General features: G+C 43.1%; 1 protein-coding gene and 1 long non-coding RNA gene across 13 annotated transcripts in view; one reads left to right on the top strand and one right to left on the bottom strand.

Annotated features, from left to right (window-relative positions):
- Positions 1-23843, bottom strand: part of EPHB1 (EPH receptor B1) — a 344720-nt gene that overhangs the window by 183613 nt on the left and 137264 nt on the right. For all 12 annotated transcript variants that reach the window (XR_014548751.1, XR_014548752.1, XR_014548753.1 and 9 more), the window contains one exon: positions 13549-14230. Coding sequence is in view for 5 of the 12 variants with exons in the window: in XM_083616247.1 (XP_083472373.1) it covers positions 13549-14230 (682 nt within the window). In the remaining 7 variants the exon portion in view is untranslated. The remainder of the gene's footprint in view (positions 1-13548; positions 14231-23843) is intronic.
- On the top strand, positions 7157-23072 carry LOC310763708. The gene is made up of 4 exons (XR_014548763.1): positions 7157-7450; positions 13557-14179; positions 16619-16790; positions 18593-23072. It is a non-coding gene; the product is annotated as an uncharacterized lncRNA (long non-coding RNA).

The raw sequence follows: 23843 nt of genomic DNA, 5'->3' as shown, positions 1-23843 counted from the left end.
TTTGGAAACAAAGTTACAACAACCCCCCTAGAGGAGTTTCGGGACATTACAAAGATGGGCGTAAGCCGGGAAAAATACAACACTCCGGAATTTCACAGAACTGGTTATCTCCTGGGAAAGCTGCAAAACGGAAACTGAATCTTGTCTACAGGGTGTTTAGACTAAAAGGAGACAACAGAATACCTTACTGAAGAAGGAAGGGACTGAACGCAAGTTTTTGTTCCTGAATAACAACAACCCATGTAGAGTTACTAAACTTCTGAATAAGAAAGTTTTAGCAGCGGAACAAGAGGAAGCTGGACTATAACCTTGAAAGAACAATGGGGGGAATTTTATAATTTGACATTTTTAAAGATTTAGGAATTAATTTTTAAAGAAAGTAATCCTAGAAATGGGAAATAATTCTGCAAGGAGTTGGGGGAAAAATGGGATTGATGGACTTAAGATTTCCAGGCTGGAAACATAGATTGGAGGATAAGGGAAATTAAACCGGGGAAGGGGAGGGAGAATTAGAATCCAAAGGCTTGCAACTATTTTCTGAATTGGTTTTCTTTTTTCTAATATATTTTTTATTTTTTTATACTTTTATTCTGTGTGCTTTTACTTTAATGGGAAAAAAGGGGGACATTGTGGAAAGAAAAGGGGGTGGGCTATGGGGAGAGATCTTTTGCTTTTTTTTTATCAAGGGTGTTGCATAAGGTTTGTATAAATTTAAATTTGAACAATGGGGTATATAAATTGTGCTTTAAATCAGAAATAGAACTTGTGGAAACAACAATATGAAAGGGGAATACGGTAGGGGTGGGGGAAGGGGGGAGTCCCAGAAAGTGGATGTTTGAAAATAAGGTTCTGAATGTATCTTCATAATTTCTTTTCTTCTCTTTCTGTATTTTGGAAACTTCAATAAATATTATTTAAAAAAAAAAAAAAATAAGACATCTTAAAATAATGTACTTAAAATACTATACAGTGGTACCTCTTGATGCGAACGGGATCTGTTCCGGAGCCCCGTTCACATCTAGAAGCAAACGTAACCCGTGTCCGCGCATCTATGAGTGCGCGGGTCACGTTTCGGCGCTTCTGCGCATGTGCGTGACATCATTTTGAGCGTCTGCGCATGCGCAAGCGGCGAAACCTGGAAGTAACGCACTGCGTTACTTCCGGGTTGCCACAGAGCGCAACTCGAACGCGCTCATCTCGAAGCACATTCAACCCGAGGTATGACTGTACATGGATTGTTTCTTCACTGGTCTCCTGCTTTCAGAGGCTTTGGCTTTTACCCTTTAGACCAGCTTTTCTAAACTTTGGGTCCTCAGAAGTTGTTGGACTACAACTCCCATCGTCCCTGACCACTGGTCCTGCTAGCTAGCAATGATGGGAGTTGTAGTCAAACAACATCTGGGGACACAAGGTTGAGATTCTTCAGAAAGACTGCTATAGACATTTATATCATTATTGCTAACCAAAACAATCTAGAAAATTTGGGGTTTGCTCATTTTAAACAGAATTTGGAGAGGTCACTATGAAATTGTGGGCGCTGTCAATTATTTCAAAAGAAAGACAAAAACCCATTACAATACTTCAAATACACCAGCTGGAATGGAAAAGCTAATGCTGAGGGGAAAATCTGTTTTAGCACAGACCAGTGTTGCAAATTCATATTCTTAGGCTGCCCTGGAGACACACATGGGAGCCAACTAAGCAGAATTTGCTCAGAGGGGAAAGTAGTTTGCTTCTGATCAGTAAAGTATCATATGAAATGATCACTTAAGTTACTTTTTGCAATGCAGCTTTGTGCAATATTGCAAGAAATCAATTATTCTTCTCTTTGCTAAACATTGTTTTAGTGCACATGAATCCAAAACCAAGGTGAAAAGAAAAACAAAAGAAAGCAAAATCTGCTCACTAAATAACATCATTACACCGGAGCTTTTTGCAAAGGCAGGAAGATATTACACAAATGGCTTGTTTCCCCCCCCCCCCCTCTCCTTTTCAGACTTTGCTCTCAAAGCGTTGGTGTGTTCTTGCTTCTGCAGTAAAAGGGACAAGCAAAGGCTTCTTTTAGGCACAGCTCATGCAATCCATTCATCTGTAAAAGCTCTTGGCTGGAAAATTATCCAAGGTGTGACCCATCTGCTGCCTCCGCTGAATCCTGCTGTGGTCCCTACCAGCAGGATGAGGATTCATAGCCCCCACTGTGAGTCTTCTGGATTCACTTCCAGGTCCTGGCAAAATTAAACAACAAGCACAACTCACAGGAGTAAGCCTGGTATGCCAATATGAGCAGATGCTTAAAGGGCACTTCTGAGGGCAAACTTTAAACACACCCTTGACTTCTGTTCTCTAATAAGCCCTTTCTGCTATTTTGAAGCATTTTCATTCTTGTGCTCTGACTGTTTCCATCATTGATCTATACCCTTTTCACACATGCCGCTTTTAGTGTCTATGGTCTATGCTGGAGTCTGACAGTAACTAAGAAGGCCTTGGAAAAGGCCTGGACCATAGCATGTGGGAGTGGACGGGGGGGCAGGGGCACAGCACAGCCACACTTGGCCAGTGGCCAGGGCCAAGCTCTTGCACAGGCTCCGTGAACCCTCTGCGCCTTGCATGCACATGCCCGGTGGCATTGGTGGTGCAGGCTGGCCTGGCACGGTGGGTTCTGTTGACCCAGCATGCGACAGGCACCAAAAAAGGACAGGACACTGCTCGCCTTGGCACAGGGGCACAGCTTTCTTTGCTCTCAAACAAGGAGGCATAACTGTGAGATGCCACCACCACCACCACCCCTGATATTGCTCAAAACCCACCTCTTCCATGAAGCCTTGGGCACTGTCAGGAGTTCAGCCTACACTCGAGTAGGACCCTGGCAGAGACACATGCCCGACTGGCATGTTCTCTCCCTCCTGGTCTTTCGTTCGGGAGCTTCAAAAGCTTTCTTCAACCCAAACATCACAGCGACCGATGCCAACCGACACCAGCACATTTAGGGATCCACAGAGTTTGCGCAACTTGCGTGACAAACCTCAGCAAGTCAGCATTTTGGCTAATCTACTTTATTTACATATAAACACACACGGAGCACTGCAACATGGCTCCTTCTCTCTCTAGCATCAGAAAGCAAAGAGGGGAAAAAACAAAGGACAATAGTCCCTCTTCACGGAACACAGTAACACAAACATTCTGTCTCTGTCACTTCCCACTCTGTGGAGTCAAAACATACCACGTCATGTGAAAGACAACAATCCCATGACTGCAATCATGGAGCAGGAATTCTAACAGGCACAAGAACCCCCACAGTGCAGGGGCGGCTGCCTAATGCTGAGCTTCAGCTCAGACCCAGCCAATATGGCAAATAGAGATGATGTGCGTTGCAATCCAGCAACATCTAGAGAGCAAAAGTTTAGTCAGCCTTCCTCTAATGTAACCCAGTTTATAGCTGAGTCTCAGAAAGTGCAATTGAAAAAAACACACAGTGTGTCCCTTTTACCCCCGCCTCCATTTCCATCCGCTTTTTCTGTTGTTTCCGCTTGTCAAATTTTAACCTGAAAGTCCCTCGGGACACAGACCTGTCCTCTTGTAAAATGCCACACACACTGGGAGCACTACTGAAATAAATGAATATTATCAGCTGCAAATTGATTCATACCAAGCAATAATATCTGTTGCTTCTTGCTTCTCAGCAAAAAAAGAAAAAGAAAGCCTGGAAAGAATATTCAGTTATCACACAGAGCTCTGAACACAGGACCATGGCCTTGCCAACAGTAAGCACAACCTCTAATGCCACTTGATATTTTCTGTATTCTTGCAAAGGCACGGGTATTTATAATTTGCCATCACCGTCAAAAGATTTCGGACGAGAAAGGAAACATTGCTTCAATGAGTAAAATATGTGATTGCAGGCTCTTCTCTCCCCATTTCTGTCAGCTGCGGCAGGAAGCAAAATAGGTTTGGATGAACCGATAGACTGTATGCCATGCTAGGGATGCCACATTCCGGGGATCAAAAACCTGGACACTCCCCACCACCACCATCCAGACACCCCCCATCATCCGGTATCTCCCTCGCTCACCCCCTCCCTGCCACTAACCCTCCCCTTCCAGTGTGGTGTAGTGGTTAAGAGCGGTAGATTTGTAATCTGGGGAACCGGGTTTGCGTCTCCGCTCCTCCACATGCAGCTGCTGGGTGACCTTGGGCCAGTCACACTTCTCTGAAGTCTCTCAGCCCCACTCACCTCACAGAGTGTTTGTTGTGGGGGAGGAAGGGAAAGGAGAATGTTAGACACTTTGATAAAGTGGGATATCAAATCCAAACTCTTCTTCTTCTTCTTCCTGCCTCACCCGCTTGCTCCCCCCCTTTTTCCTCCCCTCTCTGCTGGCTTCGGCCTCCTGCTCACAATAAGAGAGGCTGAGTGGCCCCTAGAAGGCCACGCAAGGCCAGGTGACTGCAGGGACCAGCGTAGCCCCAGGAAGACAGTGCAAGGCCTGGTGGCAGCCAGGAACACCAAACCTAGTGCAACCTCCGGCAGGCTGCTCCAGACCACCTGATGCCTGCTTCCTGTTCCAGGACACAGCGCCTTCTGAGCATGGGCATGCCTCACAATTTTTAAAAAAACAAAAACATAAACATTAAAAAAATATTAAAAACCCAAACCTGGACAGGGGGTGCTGGTTCCCCAAAACCAGACGTGTCCAAGAAATCCCAGGTGTAGGGCAACACTAGACCATGTGGTTGCACTATATAGAGAGTGAGCTTCATGTCTACCTCCTTGAAAACAATTGTTCACAAACATTTGCGGGGGGGGGGAGCACACTTTGTTTTATTTATTTTCAAAGCGTTTTAAAACACACACACACACAAACAATCTCTGCTCCGAGAAAGTACTTCATACATGTTTTATAATAAAAGAGGTGATTTTGGCCAGAGTGAACAATTTAACCCTTTTCGCTATGGCCTGCTATGGGGACTACCTTTTGCCCAGGATAAAACTGGTGAAAATGTCGTTAGTTTTGCGCAGGGATGCAGCAATGGGTAATTGCACTGCTGTGAGTAGCATGTTGAGGCTGTGTAGCGACTGACATGGGATAAGTGCAGGCAGATGGAAAGAAAGGCAGAGGATGACCTGGAGCAGGGCCCTTTCGTCAACTTTACACCCTTTGCAAAACACAAATAAATCCTTTAAGAAGATTACACTTTTCACACCTTCCCTTGTTCCCTGGGGATTGAAAGATCTTGGAAATACATGTATATGCAAAGAATCATACCTCTTTGGCATAATGGTGGTATAAGCGAATGTACAGTACTGGAAAACATCTTCCATCTTTCACTATATGGAAATGAAGATCGCTGCTATTGTGTTAGAGTAAAAAAATGGAGATTCTGGCCAGGTCTTGAACTGCTCATTGTACAAGGTATGGGTCTTTGTCATCAGTTTTACCTGCGAACCAAAAAAATGCCTTTCCACACACCTTGAGCTGCTTCTCGCTTCTTTGTCTATAAAGGACACACCCTCTATTTAACTCCACAGGGCACATAGAGCCATCTAGTGACTGAACATTATATTGCAATCAAACACACGTTTTTTTAAAAAAGCATCTCTTGTGAGCAAAGCAAATAAATCTTCAAAATTTGATATAGTTTGTTGAGTTTAAGCCAAGGAGGTCTGCTATTAACTGGAAAGGAGGAAGCCATATGAGAGAGACAGAAAGAAAATCAGGTAGTTAAAACATCAAAGAATTATTAAATTAATACTGTATTGAAGGCACATTGCAGCCACTTCTTCCAATTTACTGAAAGTCCCAGAATTGGATTTCAAACCTGAAACTGATCATTCTCATGTCACTGGCATGAATCCATTCATGACATTGGCCTATAGGGCAGCCTAGAAATATTTCAAATAAATAACAGTGACTCTAAGTATTATAGTTTTGCAAAGTACAGTATAAAAAGACTTAGCAGGTCGAAAAATTATAAGAACCAAATGTTTAAAAAACATTAATTCTTTTGGAAGACTTGAGAATTGTATTATGAAGCAATTTCTGTAATGGTGGGATCTAGAAACATTTTTTTTTAAGAAAAAAAATGATTCCCCTATAACTACAACTTTTTTGAGATTAGTCTTTGCATAGAATTCAGTTATTCTCGGACCCATGGTGGCTTTCTTTCTTTCTTTCTTTCTTTCTTTCTTTCTCTTTATATTACTATTAACATTTTGAAAGTTGCCTTCAGTAGTGTCACCATGTCCAACACTCCCAACTTTTTCATTGCCTTGCCTTCCAGCAACTTTGGACTGAACCTTTTAAACTAGAACGTTATTTCAAAGAACAGAAAGTTTCAGTAAAGCCACTAGGCATAAAGGGGGGGGGAATGAGCAATGTTAATAAAAACTCAGAAAGCAGTGACATAAAAGGAGAAATTACATAATTTTCCATATTTATAAATCCAAACCCTATGAGGATTCCAGCAGGCGGTATCAAATTGACAGCACGCATGGCAAAGCCCAAAACAAGAGAGAGAAAAGTTCCAATTAAGAGAAAGAATCAGAGTGTCGTTCCCGGAGTTCCATTTAAATCAGAACCAATCAAGGCTTGTTCTGATTCCTGCCGTTTCACTCAGGAAATAATGAGAAAGATGAAAGAGGCCCAGCCAGCCAACGCAGCCCCACACAGCCCTTTGAAGCCAAGAAATCACAAACATCACTTCGGAGAGTTCTGCCTTCGCGAGGCAGCTGTTGCGTGGCCTTCTTCAAGAAAGCAATCTGCAGTTTGATTTTGCCTTACAACAGCCCCTGCACCTTGGTGCTGACAAACAATCAAGGCCAGCCTGCAGGGGCAATGAGTTTCCAAGCAAGAAGAGGAAATCTTTTGGAGGAGGGGTGTCAAAATTGATCAAGCCACATACTCAGCCCTGGATCGGTTTTGCTTCGAAGGACATTTGAGGTCATGTTCATGCATGTCTCAGGTGCTATCAAATCACGCATCCCACATCCCATTACTATTCCTGTCGTCATGATCGCAAAGGTCCTAGAGTTCAGAAGCTGTATTATTCATCTTACTACTTTGCTATTACATCATCTCATACATCACAATGCACCTTGTTCCACTATATTGTGAGGCAGCATTGGTTGCTGGGCATCCTCCATCCCCGCTCACCTCAGCAAGTCCACCTCCTCACTACAATAAGGACAGTGGGCTCTTGTCAATAGGTCCTCTGCTATGGTGCAGATCCTCAGCCGATGAACACCCGCACCAACCTTGGACTCCAATCCCATTGTGATGGTTTTATACATTCTACAAATTCTATAGATTCATGGGGCACAGAAAATCAAGGAAACGCCAAGTCAGTGAAGTCAAAGAAGGGCAGGAACAAGGTAAACTGACAAACTTGGAGAATGCGCTCAGAGCTGGGTCACAGTAAGGTATTTGCAACCGTCTTCACAAATACCTACCGCAAGGTACGTAGCCTATCTAAAGGGATGAATTAATTCATATTATCAGCCATTCTGTCTCCTACTCAAAATTGGGTTTTCCATCTTGATATGGCCTGGAAACTGTTAAAATGTGTGCTGGAATCTAATCTAAGCCACCATGAGCAGAATAAAAAAGCTATTCCATGAAAGGAGAAACTAGCTGTGCTGTCTCCATCATAAGTTTCAGCTAAATTAGGAGGTTTGATGCAATAGAATGGGGAGGGGAGAGTGTGACAGGAGTGTTGAATGGGGATCTGAGGAGCGCAATGGCAAGGATCCCTAAGGCAGCAGACTGTGTTACGTCAGCTGACACCCCCATTCCAGTGGTTGGTCTACCACTTTCAGTTCCCAGCTCAGCCAGAAGCCTGATCACCATCTGCCGCTGGTAGACACCCCATCCGAGGCCTCCAATTTAGGGTGCCAGTTCTCTTCTCCTGAACAGTGCAATAAAAGAGACTGCATTTCCCATTCTCTCTTACTGCTTGTCAGTTACAGATAGGTAGCCGTGTTGGTCTGCCATAGTCAAAACAAAAAAATATTTTCCTTCCAGTAGCACCTTAAAGACCAACTAAGTTAGTTCTTGGTATGAGCTTGTCAGTGTTAGCAATTAAAGGACCATGGCTATTTTTATAAGGTGCATCTGACCACCACCATCTATGCACTTATCACCTGACCTGTCAACATGGCAGGCAAGGATTACTGCATGACCAGTGCAAGCTTTGAAGCTGTGCAGCCCAAGAGTGCCCCAAGGGAAGAAATATAATCCCTTTCCAGGAATGCTGCAAATGCTTCTAAATGTGCACCATTAATACCAAAAGAGAAGCACTGACAGCTGCCATTTAGTCACTGTACTAAGGTGCACTTAGGGATGATCCAACCTCTCTATTGTAGGCCTATGGATGCCAACTGATGCTGTTTTTAGAAATCCTGACTTAAAGGTTAGGTCTTGTAAAGCCGGCGTGGGATACCTGTGACCCTCCAGACCTTGTTGAACTGCATTTCCCATCATTCCTGACCTGTGGCCATGCTGGTTGGGATTAATGGGAGTTGGAGGCTGTGGCGATGACACAGGGTCCCCGGACATTTCACCATCTATTGATCCCTGTGCCACCGCTTTATTTCTCTCTGCCACCGCCCAGGCCCTACCTGGGACAATACTGAGTCCAGTCAGGGTTAAATTGGAACATAAAACGGTATTGGTGAATTACATTCATGGGGTGCCTATCCAGACCTATAACTTCCACTACCTGCTCTCACTCACTAAACCACCTCTCAGATATTTACTTGTCATCCTAGCTTCTAACTTCTTGACTCAGCTTATTTCGCTACACTAACTCAACCTATCCACAGACTCTATCCCAATTCACTCCCACTCCAACCCAACCAACCACCCAACTCCCAACGAACTCTCCAACGAACTCCCCCTTTGCCCCTCCCAGAGCTGGTTTTATAGTCCTCTGACTCCACCCCCTGGGTCCTGATTGGGTAACCTATTTAACTATTTCACCTCCAGCACTCTCTCATATGTTAACATCACAAAGGCCAACAGCACCAAGAGGGCTGCAGGTATCTCATCATTGTTGCCACAGCACAAAATACTTCCACTCCTTTCCTGCTCCATAAGCTTTACTCTGCTCCATTATTCATATTTAATCTTTGTAATGTTATAATTTGGTTTCAATTTATTTCAGCACCTGCTCATGATGCCACTAGATGGTGAATATGATACGGTCATCAATTATCTCCTAGGTTTTTTTATGTTTGTATTGCATTGTATAGGATATATGGAGAACTATAATTAATTTTTTTACTGCTTTCTTTCATGCACCCTATCTCACTAGGGATCTTACACTTCCATTATTAAACCAAATAAACACTACTGGTGTTTCCGCAGTACAGTGGTACCTCAGGTTACATACGCTTCGGGTTACAGACGCTTCAGGTTACAGACTCTGCTAACCCAGAAATAGTACCTCAGGTTAAGAACTTTGCTTCAGGATGAGAACAGAAATCGTGCTCCGGCGGCGCGGCAGCAGCAGGGGGTCCCATTAGCTAAAGTGGTGCTTCAGGTTAAGAACAGTTTCAGGTTAAGAACGGATCTCCAGAACGAATTAAGTACTTAACCCAAGCTACCACTGTATAAACAGCTTCCATTTTCTTCTTAAACCAGGCAGGCTTACTTAAACTAATTTTAACCCCTTCAGTTGGGAGAAGTATCCCAACTTTAGGGACCTGCAGTTCCATGTAAATATGTTCTGTTGGGTTCTCTAATTACCATATGTTGGAGACAATCAATAGGGATGGATATCTCATTTCATATCCTGCTTGTGGGCTTCCCAGGGGCAGTTTTCTGCTGGAAGATGCTATTGTAATGCTAGGACTAGAGGCTGGTTTCATTATCAAGGCAATATTTGCATGCATTCCACTTCATAAACATACTACTCACCATGGCTGTATACATGTTCCCATTCACTCAAGCATCCAGTGCATTCCCATTGCTTGTTGTGGAAGCCACAAGTTAGCCACAATCCATATCTATCTAGCCTGTAGTTTCTTGACAAATGCTGCATTTTCATGCATTTTCCCACAATCACCTTCAATCTGATTTGAAAATGTAGACCACAGAAAGACATCTACCTACCCTCTCCACCCACTGGTGTGGACAGAAAGCAGGCAAACACATTCAACCATACTAATGGGTACAACAATGTACAAAGGCTGTTTGAAACTCAGCAGGAGAAAACCACCTTGCTATGTTTTAAGCTGGTAATGTGTGCACAATCCATTTATAAAAAGCTAGAGAATGCAAGAGTCATGAAGAGGCACTGTGAATATAAATTGCACTGGCCATATATGAGTCCGTGAGCAAGCACGCGCGCACACACACACACACACACACAGGCAGTAGGGATTTTCACTTCTTCCCATTCTTTTATGGGCCTCAGGTCTTTAGTTATGCATAGAGCTCAGGTGGTACTGGTACTCATCTGAAAAGTATTTTGGGGATTGGGGGCACTAGGGCACCACCAGTTGAGATGTTATCTTGTGCCAGATCACTTGAAGGCAGTAAAAAAAAACTTTATCATTTTCTAAATGTCAGCTCCTCTCCTTCTGTGGAGGGGGACAATTCTCCTTCTGGCTCAGCTAGCTTGAATCTTAGATTAGTCATTCATGCAAAATTCAAGGCCAAAGGAGTGAGTCGTTTAGTAGTTCACTCATCTTAAGTCTGTTATTAGTAGAGTTGTGACCTTATTGTTTGTAAGAGCCTAGTGTGCTTACTTAGCCAGCCTCAGGTAGGCCTAGCCCCCCCCCCATCAATACATCTTTCATATGAGTACCAATGGTACCTTCTCCAGTAGCACAGTTGGTATGAGTGAAGGGTGGCAACTTAGCAGAAAAAGAGGATTTTGGGATACACTTGTGGTGGTATGCTGGCTTTTAGGTGGTGTTTCTGTTTGGCTTCCAAGCAGCCAGATTCAACATTTTTGATTCTGGGTGCCTGAGAAAGCATTGTATGAGCAGATCTGGGATCACAAATAGCATCCAAGATGGTGATTTATATCAGGGGTAGGCAACCTAAGGCCCAGGGGCCGGATGCGGCCCAATCACCTTCTCAATCCAGCCCGCGGACGGTCCAGGAATCAGTGTGTTTTTACATGAGTAGAATGTGTACTTTTATTTAAAATTCATCCCTGGGTTATTTGTGGGGCCTGTCTAGTGTTTTTACATGAGTAGAATGTGTGCTTTTATTTAAAACGCATCTCTGGGTTATTTGTGGGGCATAGGAATTTGTTCATATTTTTTTCAAAATATAGTCTGGCCCCCCACAAGGTCTGAGGGATGGTGGACTAGCCCATGGCTGAAAAAGGTTGCTGACCCCTGATTTAGATCTTGCTCTTCCTCCCAAAAGCACCCAAGCCATGCCTTTCTTCCATGTCATTTCTTAATCGAAATTGCTTTTCCACCCCACCCCAAAGCTGCCATCAGCCCTGCTGGGGGAAAATATAGATAGCTCTACCATGTTTGGGATTTTTCTCAGTTTGGTAATAGCAAAATTGTGGGGGGAGGATTTAAATGGAGAAAACAGCAGAGGAAAATGTTTCAACCTACACTCCCTCACTATCACTGCTCCTACAAAAACTGGGTATCCCCTTATGGCTGCTTTAAAGTTTAACAATAAAAAGTTGGGAAATGCAATCATGAATCGACTGCATCACATCTGTTTTGGCCCTTAGATTCAATTTCCATTTTCCTTAGATACTAATTTCATCTTATAAAAACTCCACAAGCAGCTATCTTTTAGAAAGCATACTGAAAGCAAAGCAATATATTTGCTAATATTAGACTGTGCTGGCAATATGTTGTTTTAGAGAGCATTTAAAAGTGTGAATGAGAAATAAGGTCAAGTAACTTTTTGCACAGTATGTTCTCTATAAAAAGTATGCACCTTTTCTATTTGAAGTATTTACTAAACATTTACATGCAGTTCCCTCAGGGTTTCACTACAAACACTGCAAACATTCTGTGTGAGACACAGCATTCAGAATGTGCCGCCTCGGGCACATGGCCAACTATGTACTGCCATTTGCATAATCTCAGCCACTTATAGCCTTGACATTGTGACATATACTTGTTTCCACACACAGCAGTCACTTCACAATAAAAGATCCCCGTATATGGCCTTGCACTTACAGAAGCCAGATCACATCATGGTCCCTAGATGTTAGCATTTCCCTAGTCTGTGCTCCATACCCCACAGCTGTATAGAGTACCTTTACCTCCCATGTTGCCATTGTGGAAAACAGAGAGAGAAATAATTTCCACCATATTCTCCCAGCTCAGATTTCTCAGCCTGGAGAAGTTAATTCCCAAGGCTCAATTCAACAGAGGCAAGGCCCATACCATTTAGAACAATAACACACTGCCTTTCATCTGAATTCATCCAAAGAGTGTCAACTCTAGGTTTTTGAGGTTCCTTGCACTAGATACTCTCCATTATCCCTCTCCATCAGAAAGTCTCAACACCATTTTCACTAGCTGCTCCTGCTGCTCTCTTCTTCTTCGCCACCACCACCATCATCATAGCTACCACCTGCCTGCTCACCAGGCAGAGTGCCAAACAGGCAGTGGAATTTGCTCTTCCTGGTAGAGCTTTCCTGACAGAACAGACATGTTCACCTGTCACAACAGTATCAGTAGGTCAGCCTAACATAGGTCACCCTGGATCCAACTTTGTGGGGTGTATTATCCAGTAAATATGTGGCAAAATGTTGACTGAGAGATTTCAGCTAAGTAAAGGTTCCTCTGGGCTGAGCTCAGTGAAGGCCACATTTGATCCTTATGAAACCACAGATATTTGCAGACATGACCTCTGCTGCAGTCCCATTTGCTCCACCAAAAGCTCATTGTTAAATGCTGATGCCAATAAAATTGATCCCTCCAAAAAAGCATTTACCAAAGAGATACAGAAAGGGTGTGAATACTACTGTGAATTATTATCAACTTGCAAATTACACTGCAAATTTACACCTAGGATACTAGACATTCACAAAGGAGTTTCCTATATGCCATGACTCAACCATGAGCAGAGAAGCTGCTCATTTGATGGTCATTTCAGAAGCTTCAGCACTGGGATAAAATGTAAGTGGGATTTTCTACTCTGAACAACTGTGTGGCATAAAGCTAAGGCAGAACACAATTGGACAGAGGAATCACAAGTAAATCACTGTCACTACTCAACATACATAATCTCAGTCCTTATCTCATTTATTAAGATGTCACATCTTCTGCCTGACTTGGTTTAAGGCAGGTACCACTTAGGACAGTTCTTAGCAACCCTTGCTACAGATACTGAAAAGACTCAACTCAGAGCTACAGCTGTCCAAGGTGGACAAAGCAATGCAAAACTTTAATTCCCAGGCAATCCCAAACACACTGGCATTAATACAGGTTGGTTGTTCCAATTTGCTAGGGGCAAATGATGCTATTAAACCAGCCCCTTAACAGCCACTTGGGCACTGTCCCATGTCAAGGATTTCTGTCTGGCCATCATCACACAGCATCTCAACGAATCATCACCTTACCTTTGCAGGCCACATTATTCTCGGGCTCATATCCAGCCTTGCAGGTACAGCGGCCAATGGGAACCATCCACTCCCCATCACCATTGCAGTACAACTTAATGGGCACATCCACCTCCTCGGCATTCGGGATGCACGTGCCCCGTGCAATCACTAGGGAGGTGCTCTCTGCTCCTGTCATCGTCTCTGGGAAGATGGCAAAATTCTGCACCACGCTGGGGCATTTCTTAAAGAAGACCCTCACCGACAGCAGTGACATGCACGCCCCATAATCCTGAAAGGCCAGGTAAAAGCCGTTGCGATTGAGGGGACCAAAGCTCCTCACCTCTGTGTTCACCTTCATCAACCTGCCACCAAAGTCCACCTGAGAGAAGCTCTCGTCTGCAGCGATGGTGTCCACCTTGAGGTAAGGGGCCTCTGTCCAGAAGGCTGACTTCTTGGTGGCGATGACAGAGTCTGTCTCATAGTAATATAGGTTGAAGGTTTCCTTGCAGGAACCAGGGACATTTGGGAGGCTGCTGCAGTCCCTCACCGTGAAGCGCATCTCTGTGTAGATGCGGTGCGCACCCCGTCGGTTGATGAACGTGGTGAGGAGCCAGTTGTTCTGGTTGGGCTCAAAGACATTGCACACCTGGTAAGTCCGGATAGTGTTGAGGTTCTCATCGTAGCCACTGACTTCTTCCCACTGTGTGGAACAAATAAGAAGGGAGGGAGGGGGGAATCAGGCAATTAAAATGAATGGAGAGAACGAAACACAGAGATGGCACTTTAAACCAGGGGGATCATTAATCACTGCAAGCTAGCTGGGATACACAAGACTTGGAGGATTTGTGTGTTCTACTTTCAGTTCTGAAAAACGTGAGAGACATCCCTAATTTTATGGTCTGTTCCATGAGCATGGAATCAGCCAACAAAAACAAAGCCAATAAGCTAAGAGTTCTTGGCCCAGTCACACACACACACACACACACACACACACACACCCTGCTTGAGGCCAGCAAAGTGACACACACATTTAGATTTTTACTCATATGCTAACCCGCTTCTTGAAGCTGATGTAACTCTGAATCATCTGATGCCCTTAAGGTTCTGTGACAAAGATCATAAAAATCAACCAGTTTCTGCCCTTCTGATAGTTTGACCTCTTTTAACCCCTAATTGGCAGAGCCTCGGTAAGCTTGGCAGTTTCCTGAGCAATGCTCATCTTGGATAGAGCTGGCAACTATCAGGGTGTTTAGTGTAAAAAAGAGGGGGGAAATGTGGGCCATAATTAAATTAACAAGCTGGTCTAACTGAAATTACTGAAAATAGGTTGGTGACTCAATAATGCTTTTCAAGTTATACAATAAAAGGAAAGGGACCCTACCTAAACCTGTAGGTGGGCTATCAAAACCAATAAATTCTGCTCTGGAACCAGGGACATTTCATTAATTATTTGACTAATGGATCTGAAACAGTTATACCTTGCCTTTCAGCTTCCCAAGGCAGCTCACAATAATAACAATAAAAACAATCAATGAATCTGAATGCAATTAAATCATAATATTAACAGCAGCATAGATCAGAAAAATAACAGTACAGTGGTACCTCGGGTTAAGAACTTAATTCATTCTGGAGGTCCGTTTTTAACCTGAAACTGTTCTTAACCTGAGGTACCACTTTAGCTAATGGGGCCTCCCGCTGCTGCCATGCCACCGCCATGCGATTTCTGTTCTCATCCTGAAGCAAAGTTCTTAACCCGAGGTACTATTTCTGGGTTAGCAGAGTCTGTAACCTGAAGCGTCTGTAACCTGAGGTACCACTGTAGCATCCTAAAGCCACGTAAGAGAGGAGGTGATGGTCATCGCTCCACATTAGAAGGACAGGTGAGGGGCGTGTATGGGTTAATCCCACCCCTTACTGCCAACATGCATGGCTGCTATGGCCCCCTGTTATCCAGCCTCTGGGAGAATATCTCTCTGTGTACCAATGTATGCAAAAAGAACTCCTCCATGGGAAGCAGGGAGCTTTCAGAGGCAGCCAGATGCAGGGAGTGCAGGAGGACAGGCTGCTCCACTAGCGGCAAGTGTAGCTGCCAGAGTGCTGGCAGAGAGTCACCTTTGCCAAGATTATTACTACAATGTTACTAAGTTGCACTAGCTTCCAGTTCAACATACTGGTTATTACCTATACAGTGGTACCTCGGTTTGCGAACTTTATCCGTTCCTGAAGTCCGTTCTTAAACCAAAGCCGTTCTTAAACTGAGGCGGACTTTCCCTAATGAGGCCTCCCACCGCCGGTGCCCTTCCACTGTTTGGCTTCCGTTCGTAGACTGAGGTAAAGTTCACAAATCAGAACACTACTGCCGGTTTTGCAGAGTTCGTAAACTGAATAGTTCATAAACAGGACTGTTCATAAACTGAGGTACCACTGTAGTGCCTTAAATCAGGCTTCCTCAACCTCAGCCCTCCAGATGTTTTGGATTACAATTCCCATCATCCCTGACCACTGGTCCTGTTAGCTGGGGATCATGGGAGTTGTAGGCCAAAACATCTGGAGGGCCGCAGGTTGGGGATGCCTGCCTTAAATGGTTTGGAACCAGGATATTTGAAGGGCTATTTTCCCTCCCATGATGTTCATTGTTGGATGTCCTACTCCATGTCCCTTTGCCTTCAACTACTCAGGTGGTCAGGACATGTTACAGTGTCTTCTTAGTAGCGAGGCCAAGGTTGGGAAACTCCCTCCCACAGGAAGCCTGATTGGATCCTTCCTCCTGGCCTTCAGACAAATAATGGAGACATTCCTACTCCACCAGGTATTTCATCTGCCTCTATTTTAGCAGGGGGTTTTTCTCCTGCTGTTACAAGTTGTTTTAATGTTCCTTCCATTTTTATCTGTTAATAATGAAATTATTGTTTTTGTGTGTGTAGTGTTTTTCTTTAAGATTATTGTGATGTGCCTTGGAGGACTTGCAACTGTGATATGCCTTGGTGACCTTGTTGTCAAAAGATGGGACAGGGACATTTTTAAACAAAGTGTGGTGACCAGTTTTGATAGAATATCATATGCAGTGAAAAACTCTAATGGTTTATAGGTCATTTTTCAGCAAAATGATGGCATATAAATAAGGAGAAAGGCAAAGAAGACACTGGGGCAAGGTTGGCTGTTTCTGCAGGCCATCTACCACCAGTTGCCCAGTGAGAAGAATCCTGATGACTTTGGATATCACTCATGAGGCAACCTGGAAGGGATCTGCATCCTGGAAAGTGAGTTATAAGGAACTGCAATAATAAACATATAAAGTCTCCACATCCAAGATAGCCAGGATTCTATACCCTGTGAGAATGACAGACTGAATTTGGTTATTTATAAGTCACCCTTTTGAGGCATATCTACTAAAGGTGGCAAAGAGCAATAATACAACCATAAAAATGCAATAACATAGTGAAATATCACTTCCACCTGGAGCTGGCTTGTGTGGCTCCTGTGGACCAATCAGAGTGCTGCATTCTGGACCCTATTGTTCTAGGACCAATCAGACTGCTGCCTTTTGGATCCTATTCACCTAGTACATAAGTGTAACACTGTATGCATTCCAGCATAATATAGCACTGGCTTACCCAGACTTTGCACATTATGGCTTACTGGAACAAGGGTATACTCCTAGAAAGAAGCTTGCAGGGTCTTTGTATCTTTACAAGCAGCGCTGAGCTAAGCCAAAGTTTCATTTAATGTTCCAGCCCAACCCAGACTGGTGGTTAAGCTCTCTCCTCGTTAATCACAAATAGTAGTGAAAATTTGGCTATGAATCATGAACCCGGGTTTGGAAAACATACCAAACCAAACCTCGACTTAGTTCAGTATGGAACAAGAATTTTTAAAAGGAGCAAGGTGGCTACAAGCTGCTCTCCAAGAGTCCACACATTTGTGTGGTTCCAGTAAGTCATAGATTGGCTTACCATGTCATACAAACCACATCAAACTGCAAAATACAAAAGAAATGGCAATACAATTCAGACAGCATAAAACCATTTCCAAAGCAAGCACAGTAAAACAATAAAACACTAGCATAGCATCAGCTAAAACACATCAGCTTACAGCTATCTGAAACTGGTGGGTTTTTAAGCTTTATTAAATACTACAACTGATAGTGGCAACCATAAATTTATTGGGAGGCAGTTCCTTTGGGGGGCTGTGTGCCCATCCAGCACCTCCCTACCTAGATTACCCAGTTTCTTTACCCACAACAACTTGGTCTTGTCTGGTTTAAGCTTCAGTTTGCTCACTTTCATCCATCCCAAAACTACCCTTTAGACATGTGTTTAGAAATTCCACAGCCTCTCTGGGATTTGCAGGTATGTTGTTGACACTGTTCCCCCGTGGCTTCATGTATATATCAACTATCTTCAACCTTTTCAGACCCAGCACCCACTTTTAACACAAACGTGCATTCGGGAACCCTTTTCTTGAAGCATATATTTGCAATATATTTCCACCTTGGATCAGGCTGTGACCCACTAGGATCCCAACCCACCAGTTGAAGATCAGTGGCTGTGGATGATAAAAACTGAGAGGGTGGGAGAGAGATGAAACCTCGGCACCCTGTTATGCCAAAGGCCACAGGATGAAACAGAAATTTCCTCGGGACGTCAATGTTGTCCCCCAAATAATGTAACATCTGAGAACTGACTGCAGATAGCCAGACATTTCCCATTTCCCCTCCACAAGGAGCTCAAGAGTGGTACAAATGGTACTCCCCCTCCTCATTTAACATTTCAGTCTTCCTCCACGTAACATTTCAGTCTCCTAGACACCTTGCTACTGGTCTCAAACCTGCCTCTCCCTCCCCCCCCCTCCAATTATATTTTTGTGGTGGTTATTTTCTCATTGAGGGTTGCCTATATAGGGTTGGGGTGTTGCCTGCTTTTTCAGCTTGTTTTAGGGGAGTGTAGGTAGTTTGCCTGTTTAGCATGGGTTCTGAGCATCATCCATTTTTCTTCTGTGAAATTAATACGTTGTGGTGTCCACAACAGTTTCTTAAATTTCTCATGCTTTTTTTTTTAAAAAGGAGTTCCCTGTTTTAAGGTGTTGCAAGACAGCTCTTTGCTATTTTTGCTGCAAGAGACTAATGTGTCTGCCATTTGGAAGTGGTGAATAAAGTGATCCAAACCAGCACAGTTCAACAAGGAAAAAAGGTGGAAAATCACTTCACTCAGGTTATGGCTATGGGGGGGGGGCGTACCTTAAGGACTTTAAACTACAAGCTCATTGCAAACAGAATAGTGAAAATCAAACCTGTTAAACACCATGCCCGAAATTCAAGCGTTCTAACCTACTTGTCTCCATCTGCTAACATGCTAAAGCACAACTGTATTATTGCAACACTTCTCCAGTAATGACCATATTGAGTGGGTGTCATATGATCATAAATAAGGGAAGGGGGAGGTCATCTGTGCAGCCACATGAGGAAAGTGGGAAAGCGGATGAACCTGTGGTCCACATGTGGTTTGGGGAATAGGAAATGAATACGAGAAAACTTGCTCCAGGCAGGGCTCTCCGCTTCTCAGTTTTCTGAGCAGCAACATCCATCAAAATTGACACAGGGACTGTGCCAATTTTCAGGTGGAATAATGAAAGGGCATTACCGTAATGTTGGCTACTGTGGCAATTAAAGGGCAGGAAGAAAGTGTGCCCGGGCCTGTGATGGAATTAGAATATCGCAGCCCAATTTATAAGCCATCCAAATTGCTCCGTGTTTACAGGCTGATTGTTTGCAACAGCATTATTCATATGGCAGCCTTTAAGTGCTGCTCTGGATGTGATGCATAATTCCAAGGTGCTCCAGTGCCACTGAAGCATGAATTAATGGCTGTGTCGCCGAACGTTATCAGAAGGATTTTAATGTTTTTTTATGGAGATGAGAGTATTACATATGTAAGCAAAACTGTATGGTGTAAAATGTTAGGCTGTCATGTAGATCAACGGAAGTTAATGTGGTGGCAAGGGGAAAGGAGATTATTCTGTGCTGAGGAGCGCGCATGCCTGCAACCTCAGGTTGCTTTCGGAGTTTTCAAGTTCTTATTACTGCACTTAAAAAGTCCACACAGTATTTCCCCTACTAAATTTCAGCTCCAGAATAAAGTGCTGAGAAGCAGCAAAGGCTGGCAAAACTGTAATGCAGCCACCAATCAACCGTTTACTTCCTTCCTAGGTGGTGATAACAATCCCATTAAAAGGTACTATCTCTGCCTCTATGTGCAGCAATATAAAATTGTTTCAAAGCATGTACATTTATACACAAGCTGTTATGCTGGATTCTCTGCAAAGTGCATCTGTTGATAAGGGCATTCTTCCTACCCGCTGCAATAACTTATTTATAGACAGTTTGCCATTCACTCAAAAGAAAGGACCCAGAAAACCTTGCAGAACTGCATTCTTAGGAAGCACAAGCACACCACTAAAATGGAACCAGCCTTTGTGCAGCAATTTTGTATGAGCATATATGTTTATTTACCTGCTGAAGTATCAAGATGAGTGGATGAGCTCATTAATTTCATTGCAAGTCCCTGGGTTCTAGTACTATGGGAGAAGGAGAAAAAGTTTTCGCTGTACATGTTCTTTCCAGTTTTTATGTTATAAACCTCCACCATGTCTTCCCTTAGTCACTTTTTAAAATTTAAAGTCTGAATGCTTTAGTGACTCTAAAGTTAATAATGCTTCTTACCTATTTAACTGGGATAGAAGTTAAGATAATGGGTTTGTAATGTTCAGGTCCTTCCCTAGATTAGTGTTTTTTTTAAACAGTATTTTTGACTATTGACTATTTTCCAGTATTATGTAAAGAGATTGTTTTCTGCATATTTATTCTGCATATCTCGGGTATATCTGCTCCTCAAACTCAGTAACGACTTGATTTTTAAGCTTTATATTTTTCTGTCTAAACACAGAACTTTCCTAATGGCCTATCTAAATAAAATTTGTTATTCTGTTTCATATCTGACAACTTATCACATCCAGAATCTATTGCAAGTATTTTTTAATCCTAGGGACCATACTTCAAAGAATGTGTGAATATCAGCCTTGGGGAAAGAATAAGGATTTGGCACCATACTATTTCCCTAACTTCCTTGGTATGATTCACTGGGGTGGGGATGCAGGGTGGTATAAATATATGGGTAGATCTTGATGAGGCTGCAGCCTGCCCATCACCATTCCTGATTTGTCTTGGCTCATCACTGACCTCTCATAAGGCATGCTCTTTAAATATCAAAATCTGGTCTTCAAAACATTATGCATCTGCCAGAGCCTCCCTTACAGCTATGATGTGCTTGTAAAGGGACTTGCGGTTTTCCAAGTGGCAGATCAGATATAATGAAGACAATTACAATAAAGGGGCGTTAAAATAAAATAAGGATGGAGATTATAATGATAGAAATAACACTTCCATGAGGATTTCACACTGTCCTCCCAACCACACAGAAAGAAGGGTAGGCAGTTGTCCTGCAGGGCTGGACCAAATAAGTATTGCTGCCTGAGGCAGAGCAGAAAATGGTGCCCCCTGCCGCTCCCAGTCAAAGTGAACATGCACAGAGTTGGTTTTGAATGAATTTCAGACTAGTAGCTAGAGCAAACATAATGCAAACTACTACCAGCCTCCTACAGGGTCCACCAAAACCAAAGATCTGGGGTTTGCCCAGATATAAATATTTCCCTTTAGCTGTAGTGTTTTTAGAGGGTTCTTGATACAAGCAATAAATTGAGAGTGAACATTTTACATCAGAGAAAAAAGGTTCCACAACTGTTATCAAATCTCATCCAGACATTGTGCGAACATTCAGCCAGTAGCCTTACGTAAATAGCTAGTAATTTGTCTGAAGAAATGTTTCATGTCAAGTAGAACGTATCTGTGAGACTGACAAGAACGCTGACCATTGTACATGTAGAGTGGATGGGGCTTAATATAGACACTGACATTGATCATCTATCTCTAATAAATATTGATAATCCATCCCTAATAAATCATTTATCTTCTGAATCTAAATAACTTGGCTCTTCTTCTCAAATTCGGTAGCATGAATTGCACTATTTATTTAAAGTATTAAGATGTTTATTAAGTGTGTCCCAACTAATTCACACTTCAAAAAAAAAAATCTAGTAAAACGGTAAAAACATCAATATTTGATCTTATATTCATTTATTTTTGTTCTGTTTTATTTTAAACCTTTATAACCCACTCTTCAAAAAAAGAAAGCCTTTCCCATGGTGGGTTACAAAAACAAAAGCCATAACAGATTCAAACATTAAAAGCAGCAGATAAAAATAGAACATTTTTTAAAAAATAAGAAACCATCTTCAGGGAATAAAATTTCACATTTTAAAAGGTCTGGGAAAATAAAAAAGAACTTTGCCTGGTGCTGAAATGACATCAGAGCAGGCGCCAGGTGAGCAATAAAAATAACTTAATCAGCAGCACCAAAGGAGAAGCAGTCTAAAGATCAAATAAAATCAGAAAAACAAAACAATAAAAGAACAGCAGCCGCAGATCACCCATTAAATTCTTGGGGAATAAAAAGGGCTTAACCAGTTGTCTAAAGTGATAAAAATGCTAGAGCCACCTGAGTTCTTCCCCAGGGAGATATTCCATAACCTAGTCTTTGCCAACATGGTGCCCTCCAGATATTACAAAACATGTGTTGTAGTGCAAAACATCTGGAGAGCACCAAGTTGGTGGTGGTTGGCCTAACCTGTTTATCCCCCTAATATCATCTCCAGGTTTGAGGGGCCGTGGTATTTCCCCAGATGTTAATGGGGGATTCCCCCATTGAAGCAGGTGGCAGGTAGCCCTGTCCTCTCTCTTAGCTCCCTCTCCAGTTTATTTCCGCCAGCTGCAGGGGTGAGAATGAGGAGGGTGGCTGTTGCAAATGGCTGCCACTGAAACTGCCCACATGCGCCAAGCCATACTATATAGCATTATTCAGGGCTTTTCTAATGCTCACATGACACTCAGCAGTCAGCGGACACTCAGGGATGTCAGCAGTAGTGGGATCTTGACGGCTGCCCAAGGATGTTGTGGCAGTGGCCCCAAAGACCGCAATAAATGTGGCAATGTGTACCCCTGTAAATCCTTGAGTGTGCTTCTAATAGAGAACTTATGGTAGCCTGGTACTTTATGAAACTGATGATTTTGCAAGTTGCCGCCCCCCATTGGGGCAGAAATACAGCTAATATGTGAATCACAAAGATACAGTTCAAAGCTAGAGCATAAGTTGCTACATGATGCAAATGGCTACATGTAACACAGGTTCCCAACATGTACACTAACACAATGTAACAGAACACGGTGGGAATCAGAACTTAATCAGCAGAAATTGCCAGTGCTTATTGCGGTTTTGTATTAAATGAGGTAACGATGTATATGATTGGTGGAAATTGAAATGCTTTGTTTGAAATTTTATAAATACCACTGCCTGGACCACCTGGCGGGGTTGCAGTTTTGCGGAATGATCTGACTGTAACCTATTGCTTTGCAATAAACAATGTTGGACTCCTAACTCCTCATGTTTCTGAGTTTTATTGGTGTAAACTCAGGAGATAAGCCATTTTCTGGCTTACAACCTTTTGGTGCCATGACTCAGATCCGAACCGAGGTTCCTGCAGCCACAACGCAGAGTACTAACCACTATACGATCATGGCTTACAACAATGTCACCTTGGGCGCCACCACAGAACAGGCCCTCACCACAACCACTGTTGTGGAGGGTTGAGGTGATTAAAAAATCAATCCTCCTGTCAGACGGGGAATATCCCCTCACTCACCCAGTTTAGGATATTCCACCATCCTTCAGCACAGTTTCTTTTCTTTCAGCAAAGCTAGCAGCTCACGTATATGTCAAACAAAACTTTAATAATAAAGAAAACTGTAACACAATAACATACTATCTAAGAGGAACTAAAACAACATGGTAAGGCAAGGATGACAGTTGGTCTCTCTAACTGAACTTAACACATGAAGGGAGGGGTCGATTCCAGAGCACAACACAAAAGCCCCGCCCACCAGATGCCAGACATTCTACTATTCAAATTAGGCCCCAGTGTTTTTCTTACAAGGACACCCAGAGAAAGGCCCCTGAAGCAGTTCTTAGACTTCAGGCAGATTCATATGGAAGAAAGCTGTCCCTTTGTCACTCAGGTCCTGAGCCATTCATTCAGGACCTTGAAAGCCAAAACCAATATCCTGAGTGGTGCCCAAAAAAGCCCTTGAAGCCAATAGAATTTTTTTACCTGGGTGAAAAATCAACAGTTAACAACAGCAGCAACAA

Source organism: Podarcis filfolensis (assembly GCF_964270895.1).
Source record: "Podarcis filfolensis genome assembly, chromosome: 5".
Taxonomy (NCBI): Eukaryota; Metazoa; Chordata; class Lepidosauria; order Squamata; family Lacertidae; genus Podarcis; species Podarcis filfolensis.
The sequence above is the reverse complement of the archived record's forward strand: the minus strand, read 5'-3'. Positions and strand labels throughout refer to the sequence as shown.